Below are 8815 nucleotides of genomic sequence, written 5' to 3' on the forward strand. Positions count from 1 at the left end.
ATTTTAAAAGCTACCTTCAAACCATCCTCAGTAATAAAGCTTTTTAGCTGTGTTTACAAACAGACTTTGCTTTATAGAGACCCAAAAAGTGCTGCTTAGCTATCTTACCAAATATTACCCTTTGATCCTCAACCTGAACTGTTAAATCACTTTATGATAATGCATTTCCATTTGCAGAAAGTCATACACCTCCCCTTTCCTGCCTTTCTATTACTGTGGCTTTATATACAGTGTTCCCACTTAATAACTGCCCTTAAATGTTAGTTCTGAGGAAAGCTGAACCACATCTCCCTTGCCCCAACCCCTGCCACTAATCTCTGCCTAAAAACATAGGAGGGGAAGAGAAAGAACTTGATGGCTTTATTTCTTTCTTAAAACCTAGGATATCTGAACCTTAATGATATCTGAACCCTTTTGCAGGTTTTACTCTGAAACTGGTTTTTTGTGTTAAAGATGTAAACTGAGGCTCCTCTCTAGCATGATACCTCTCCAAGCACCTTTTTTTTTACAAAATGTGTGCTTTTTCTGAAGATGGGGAGAAATACCAGATATTGTGGAAACGCTTTGATTCCATATCAGTCCATGAAATACTAAGTTTAAGGCTCTTTGCTGTAGTAAATTTGATGCTGTCTGTATTCCAGCTACAGAAAGCTGGAGTGAAGTGAGAGTGTAGATGCATGAGGTGTTTGGTTTTTTTAATTTGTTGTTGTTTTTTGTTTGTTTTTGAATAGCAAGCTACTTCCATGCAGATCATTTTAAAAGATCAAGCATAAATATTTGTTCAGCATCTCATCTTAATTTCTCTCAAAAAGTTACAGGATGTGTTGAATAGTTAATGTTTTTTCTTACATCAGTTAGGTCTGAGTAAATCAGAAAACAATCCCATGGAATCATGAGGGCTTTTTTTTCTGATGTGAGCTGTTTCGTGACTCCTCACTGCTATGATTTCAAAAATAACGTGCTAAGGCTGCCAGTTCCCTCATATGAAAATAAGAACACGGGGGCACTTATCACAGTCAGGCTTTCTTAAGCAGAAGGCGCATACCCTGAACGCTGAAGTGATTCTCTTTAGTACATTTGCATCTCAGACACATCTTTGCTTAAGGTGTTTCTGCCTTGATTTGTATTTTTGTGCCAAAGTTTGCTGAGCGGAGTCAGTTTCTGTTCTCCAATGGTACAAGAAAAAAAGAAGCAATTTTATTTTTTTATATTAGTAGTAGTATTTTAAGCCAAATGATGCTGTTGCTTATTCTGGTGTAACAGGCTTCTTGAAACTGCTGCCCTCTCCCTCCCCACCTCTGTTTCTGGGAGATTTGCAACCCTATGAGTTGGGGGTTCCTAGTATTTCATAATCCTGAGCAAGTAACAAATTGATGCGGGCCAGCATAGCTGGGAAAGGCATTTGTATAAGGGCATGGAGTGAAAGGATGAGGGAGAATGGCTGTAAATTGGAAGTGGGCAGGAAGATACTAGGAAAAAATTCTTCCCGCTAAGGGTTGTGAGGCGCTGGCCCAGGTTGCCCAGGGAAGCTGTGGCTGCCCCATCCCTGGAGGTGTTCAAGGCCAGGTTGGATGGGGCCTCAGGCAGCCTGATACAGTGGGAGGTGTCCCTGCCCATGGCAGGGGGGTGGAATTAAGGTCCCTTCCACCCCAAACCATTCTGTGATTCCATGGCGAGGTGGGTGGAACTGGATGGGCTTTGGGTCCTTTCCACCCCAAGCCATGCCACGACTTAAGAGGAATGTTTCTCATCTCATAGATTTGACTGCCCAGCCCCTAATCGGAAGCGCCATTAACGCCCCGGGGACTCCCCCGCCCCCACGCGGGGCCGCGACACCACGTGGGTTTGGAGTGGGGGTGCGGGGAGCGCCCTTTGACCGCTCCGGGGGTGGGGGGGGGGGAGGGGGCGTGGCCGCGAGGGCCGCCGGGAGTGGTCACGTGCTCCCCGCAAAGCCCCGCCCCCTTCCTAGGGTATATAAGGGGCGGCGCTCACGCCGTCGGTCTTTTTCGCTCCAGGTTTGCTGCCGCCTCGTTGCAGGTGAGCGGGGCCCGCGCGGGGCAGGCCGGGCCGGGGAGGGGCGGGGCGAGGCGGCAGGGGGCGACGGGGTGGGGGGAGGAGGAGGAGGGGGACACTGAGTGAGGGGACTGTGGCCGGCGGGAAAATGTGAGCTTGGCAGCGCATTGACCCTCATCGATCACACGCCCCCACCCCCGGTGCTGGGGCGACGATCGGCGACACCGTGCAGCGTGGGCAGCGGTTGTCCGCCTCACACCTCACTCGCACCCCCCCTTCATCCCTTTTATCGCCGGGCGGGAGGCGGCGGGGACGCGCGGATGGCTGGTGGCGCTGCGGTTGTGAGGGCGGGGGAGTGGTGAGGGGGGTCGTGGCACGAGTGTAAAAAATGGCCGCTCGCCTTTTCCTCGGTTGCCGCCAGCGCCACAAAATGGAGGACGCGGCGGGGTGAGTCACACACAAAGGAGCGGGGCGGCCCCGCCCTCCGCGCCGCCGCCCCCCCCGCCCCTTCCCCGGGTAACGCGAACCCTGGAGGGGGTTGACGGGACGGGACCAAAGGCGCCCCGGGGCGGGGCCCCGTTCACTGCCCCCGTTCACCGCGTGGGACCGCGAAATCTTCCCCCAACCCCCCATTCACGGGACCCTCGCGGTCAATGGGGTGGGGTGCGCCGTTGGCCTTGGGGGCCCTGACTTGATATTTTCCTTTCTGGGGAACCCTCTAGGTGTCGATTCTTTCGCTGAAGGAAAAGAACTTGAGGAACATCCAGAATGGGAAAGGAGAAGACCCACATTAACATCGTCGTCATCGGCCACGTCGACTCTGGCAAGTCCACCACCACCGGCCACCTCATCTACAAATGCGGTGGTATCGACAAGAGAACCATCGAGAAGTTCGAGAAGGAAGCCGCTGAGGTGCGTGGGCCCATGGCGCTCAGCGAGATTTTGGGGTGCAGCGGTGAATAGCGACTTAATTGTAAAACTTAAAAGTTGCAAAGTGTTTTGTGGCCACGGGGAGGCGGTTTGGTTGCCATCGTCCCGGTAGCTGAACAAGTGCGCAAGTGTTCTGTGGCCACAGGGCGGCAGCTGGGTGGCAGTTGTCCCGGGAGCTGAAAAAGTTGTGAAGTGTTGAATCCGCCATTACATTCGTTTGCAAAGCTCAAACTGAATTATAGAACCCAGGAAGAAGAAGGTAGCATAAAGCTGCATCTGCGTATTTATGTCTGGAATCTTAATTTAAGTGTGGCATTCCAAGCTTCAGTGTTTGCGTATGTAGTTGAGGATAAAATTTAAAAGATGCTCTGAGGTTTACACCTGAAAGTAAAGGTATGGATTTGGGTGTTTGAACCTGAAGAAGGCCTTACTGATCATACTTTTTTTTCATCTTTTTTCCCCCGTTTAATAACAATAGATATTGTTAAGTAGATGTTAACTGTTAATAAGCACGTCATAGAATGAGTTGTAGTGAATGTTAGGCTGAGTGGCGCTTAAAATGTTGATTATCACAGGGATTGCATTAGTAACAGGACTTTAGTTTGTAGAGGACACTTGATAGTAATGCTTAAGCTTAAGAGATCCATCCTAAAGATGTGTTACTGCAATTAACAAGTTTTCAAAAGGGCTAAACTGTCAACAAGTTAAGTAACTGAAAACAGTTGGCATCTCTCACTAGTACTGCCAAGTGTATCTTGTTGCTTGTTTTACAAGCAGTGATATTTTTAAGTATTGAGCCACTTACTATTCTTAGTTTTTGATCTTCACTCAGTGTGTGATCTTTGCAAAGTAAGCGCAAATGTGTATTCCTTAAAAGACAAAAGGGGTAAAAAAAATTACAAAGTTGGTGTCTTCTTTAATCCATAGATGGGCAAAGGTTCCTTCAAATACGCCTGGGTCTTGGACAAGCTGAAAGCTGAGCGTGAGCGTGGTATTACTATTGATATTTCCCTGTGGAAATTTGAAACAAGCAAATACTACGTCACCATCATTGATGCTCCTGGACACAGGGACTTCATTAAGAACATGATTACTGGAACCTCTCAGGTATGTTAAGTCAACTAAGGACTAGAGGAGTTCAGGCAGGTTCTTCCTTGGTTGGGGGTTTCCCCAATAGCTTGACACGTGTGCAAGAACTTATAATAAGGGGTTATTCTTTCTTTTAAAAGGCTGATTGTGCTGTCCTGATCGTTGCTGCTGGTGTTGGTGAGTTTGAGGCTGGTATTTCCAAGAACGGGCAGACCCGTGAGCATGCCCTTCTGGCCTACACCCTGGGTGTAAAACAGCTGATTGTTGGTGTCAACAAGATGGATTCCACCGAGCCGCCTTACAGCCAGAAGAGATATGAAGAGATTGTCAAAGAAGTCAGCACTTACATCAAGAAAATTGGCTACAACCCAGACACTGTAGCTTTTGTGCCAATTTCTGGTTGGAACGGAGACAACATGTTGGAGCCAAGCTCTAATGTAGGTTTAACATTTGTTCATATTAAGAAGTTAAACTAGGATGATTATTGAGATAAATTAAGCAATAGAAAAACACATGTGTTCTGGTATTTGTATTTGGAAGTGCTGAGGTCAAAATTCCTGGCACTTAATGAGTAGCACTTAATGAGTTCTTACTCTGTAGTAGTGTACAGAGATGATAATAAAATGCACCACTTGGTCTTCTCTAGTCTTTTACCATTAAAATGACTAAGATTGCTTTTTGTGTTACAGATGCCCTGGTTCAAGGGATGGAAGGTTAGCCGCAAGGATGGCAATGCCAGTGGCACCACCCTCCTTGAAGCTTTGGACTGTATCCTGCCACCAACTCGTCCAACTGACAAACCTCTGCGTCTGCCTCTTCAAGATGTCTACAAAATTGGCGGTACGTGCCCTCTGTAATGCTTCTCACTTGCCAGCCACAGAAATGAAATTGTTTTCCTGAGAATTTTACTCAAGTGGAAAATTTAGAATGCTCGTTTCACATGTTTTTTCTGTGAGCACAGGTATTTGAACTGAACTACGTGTTGCTTTTCTTCTGCAGGCATTGGTACTGTACCAGTTGGCCGTGTGGAAACTGGTGTTCTGAAGCCAGGCATGGTGGTTACATTTGCTCCTGTCAACGTTACAACTGAGGTGAAATCTGTTGAGATGCACCATGAAGCCCTGAGTGAAGCTCTGCCTGGTGATAACGTTGGCTTCAATGTCAAAAACGTGTCTGTGAAAGATGTTCGCCGTGGCAACGTTGCTGGTGACAGCAAGAATGATCCTCCAATGGAAGCCGCTGGCTTCACTGCACAGGTAATGTGTGTGGCTGTTTGAAGATGCTTTAATTGTAGCTCTGGATTGTCAAGTACTAGTCTTGTTCTTTCTTGCTAGTAGATTAGCTTGAAAAAAATCGCATGAAATCACCTGGCTTTGCATAAGAGATGGCAATATTGAAAACTATCCTGGTTTTAACTAGGCTTTTTTTTTTTTTGCTTTCTAGGTTATTATCCTGAACCACCCTGGCCAAATCAGTGCAGGTTACGCTCCTGTGCTGGATTGCCATACTGCTCACATTGCCTGCAAATTCGCTGAGCTCAAAGAGAAGATTGATCGTCGTTCTGGCAAGAAGCTGGAGGATGGCCCCAAATTCCTGAAATCTGGAGATGCTGCCATTGTTGATATGATCCCGGGCAAACCCATGTGTGTTGAGAGCTTCTCTGATTATCCTCCTCTTGGTAAGGCACCTCCTAAAATTTGTTGATTCCAACCCCTGGAAGAGATAATACCCCTCAGCAGTGTGTTGGGTACTTGCTAGATAGTTCTTTGTCTCTGTCCCATCCTTGTTTACTGTCCTAGAGTGGGATTTGCCCACTTACTGTGTTGCCGTGCAGGTAATGCTGCAGATACATAGTCCCAGGCAAAAGTCATAAAACAATGTTTCTGTTTTCAGGTCGTTTTGCTGTGCGTGACATGAGACAGACGGTTGCTGTTGGTGTCATCAAGGCAGTTGACAAGAAGGCCGGTGGAGCTGGCAAGGTCACAAAGTCTGCCCAGAAGGCCCAGAAGGCTAAATGAAAATTCTGTACATCAGCTGCCACCTCAGTCTTAATCAGTGGTGGAGGAACGGTCTCAGAACTGTTCATCTCAATTGGCCATTTAAGTTTAATAGTAAAAGACTGGTTAATGATTACAATGCATCGTAAAAGCTTCAGAAGGAAAGGAATGTTTGTGGACCATTTGTTTCGTGGCAGTTTAAGTTATTAGTCCTTAAAATCAATAAATTTTTTAAAATGGAAACTTGACCAAAAATCTGTCACAGAATTTGAGACCATTAAAACAAAAGTTCAATGCTATGTCTCTGTGTTCTTTGGGTTTAATGTTCATAGAAAAAAGTACATATGGTCTTGGTGGGACCAGAAAGGATGAATGTTACCAGGGTATGTTCAGAAGTTGAAAGCAAATCCTCAGATTTGTTTCTGAAGAGCAAAATTCAGCTGAACAGTTACTTTTAACTGATCTAAGCCTTAAAAAAAAATAATTCTATGGTGCTTCTTTTAAAGATGATATTTAGATTGGGTGGCATAAATACCAGGTTACAGCAAATGGTATATTGCATTTTGTGATGCATTGAGTTAAAGAAAATTTTATTGGGAAGAAGGAACAGTTACAAATGAAACCACATTTAACATCAAAAAAGCATCAAATGAAAGATCAGATACTGGCTCCCATAAGTCTTGTACCCAAATTTTTCTGTTTGCCAGCAGGAACAGATTATATGATGTGTAGATTAAACACATGTAAGTTTTGTAACACGGTTTAAGACATTCAGTAGTTCATTTAGAAAAGAAATTTTGTTCAGAAGGAGGAATGGCCCACAGCTCTAGCATCTTGGTTTTTGTTTCCAGCTGAAGTGCTTCCTCTCCCCTCCCATCAAGACACTATTTGTAACTGTCCTGCTTCATGGCTCTTGAGTTCTTGATTATTTTTTTTTTTAATTAAGGATGTTCCTAGGATTTCTGCATACTGGTGCGTTTCCCAGAGCATGTGATAAATCTGCAGTTTGCTGTGTTAGCACCAAAGGACATTTAACAATGGGATTGAAGATGTTGATAAGTCAACTGAGATAGAAGGGGGTAACTAGTCCAAACGATTGGTATCAATTACCTGATTAATAATCCAGGGTGAAACATTTTGGGTTCTAAGAAATGCTAATAAGAGAAGAGTCCAAATTTTAAGTCTTGCTTTGAATCGGTAAGTGGAGACAAGCAGTTAATGGATAATCAGATCTGGCTTGCATAACAATGTGGCTGTTTTACTAACCTTTAACATGATTTCCCCACAGAATCTCCACGTAAGTTCAAAAAGAATTCAGGATCTTTGAAGGATTATTGTTCCATAACACCAGTCTGTGCTGTCTGTAATGGCTGTGGTCTCTCGTTTGTTTTCCTTTCCTCCTTCAGCTGTGTCCTTGCTCTGCGGGAGCTCATGTCTGTACTGCTTGGATAATCCTGAACTGCTGTTACTGATTTTCATACTCTGCTCTGGTTGAATCTTTTCTGTTCACCTTCTGTGTCTTAACTACAGTAAAACTTGGGAGCATTTTACGCTGTTTTGAAGGGACAGAGGGAGCAGGGACAGCAGAAGCGACGGCTAGAGCGCTTCAGTCTCTAGAAGACTCTGGAATTCAGTGAAGGAATCTCATTGTGGTTCTTAAAACTCATTTCTAAAGGTTTGTTAGTATCTCCAAGACAACTGGAGGTGCATAACTAAAATTGAGGCAGATGATTGTGGCAGTGGTACAAACTGAAGTATCTTGCCAGATCTTTGCATGCTTTTCAGTTAAACTGCTGACTTTTTCAAGAATCTTTGGTCAAACCGGTTCAGCAAAGTTCTAATCTGGATGAAAAGGAAAGCGGCTTTGGCACAAACTGCTTCTTCAGCTTATGTGTCGGTGCAGGTTGTTTGGTTTGGCTGGCCACGGCCTGGACCCGCAACACCCAGTTTGGTTGCGGTTCCTCTGTGCTCTTGGCCCAGTGCTGGGCCGAGCTGAGTGTACTTGCTCTGTTACAGCTTGGAAAGCAGATTGCAATAAGCAGCTGATTCAAACTGAAGCTTTAAAGCAAAATAAGGTTTGAAATGGTATCAGGCAGGGGAAGTGTATCTGATCCCAAGCAGCAGAAGCTAAAGGTGGGCTGTGCAGCTTTCAAGAGGCCATTTTCTTCTCATCAGATGTGTAGATGAGGAAAAACTGCCGGCTGTGGTTAACTACAGCAGGTGCTGGGGAAATGATTCATGTTAAAACTGCCCAGCTGGTCAAGGGCAGGAGTTGCCTTCCTGGTTTGGGGCAGTGGGGGTGGCTCTGCCTCTGTAGGAGAAATAAAACCAGCTAAAGCCTAGAGAACAGACAGTATCGCAGCTATAACACATTCACGTTGTACACAGTACAAACAGGTGCTTGTGAACACAGTGCCTGCAATACCAGCACTTGCTTTCAAGTATTTAAAACCTTGATTCTACACAAATTCTGATATTTTTTTTTTGCTTTTTCCATATTGCTATTGTAGACCAGATTTGCTTTCTCTGCAGTAATGCAATGCCATTGCAGTCTGTTTATTAAAATCTTTTACTACCTACTTTGTAAAAAAAAAAACAACTTGGGAATAAGACTACTTTGGTCAAGCTTTTAATAAATGTTAATAGTTGAGAACTGTGTTTGTCTTCTGACTGCTTATTTCTTCAAGTAGCTTTTACAGCTGTCCTTAACTCTTTCTATACTGTCCTGCAATGCTGGTGATGTTTATATGCAAGTGTGGAAGCGTCCTGCCATGGAGATGGAGGTC

At 45.0% G+C, this 8815-nt stretch overlaps 1 protein-coding gene across 1 annotated transcript; it reads left to right on the top strand.

Annotated features, from left to right (window-relative positions):
• Nucleotides 1-2702: 2702 nt before the first annotated feature.
• On the top strand, nt 2703-6328 carry EEF1A1 (eukaryotic translation elongation factor 1 alpha 1). The gene is made up of 7 exons (XM_069851358.1): nt 2703-2925; nt 3871-4050; nt 4173-4469; nt 4722-4872; nt 5032-5288; nt 5476-5710; nt 5926-6328. The coding sequence occupies exons 1-7, from the start codon at nt 2782-2784 to the stop codon at nt 6048-6050; spliced, it is 1389 nt and encodes a 462-aa protein (XP_069707459.1). The 5' UTR covers nt 2703-2781; the 3' UTR covers nt 6051-6328.
• Nucleotides 6329-8815: the final 2487 nt, after the last annotated feature.

This window comes from Phaenicophaeus curvirostris, chromosome 2, assembly GCF_032191515.1.
Source record: "Phaenicophaeus curvirostris isolate KB17595 chromosome 2, BPBGC_Pcur_1.0, whole genome shotgun sequence".
NCBI classification, from domain to species: domain Eukaryota; kingdom Metazoa; phylum Chordata; class Aves; order Cuculiformes; family Cuculidae; genus Phaenicophaeus; species Phaenicophaeus curvirostris.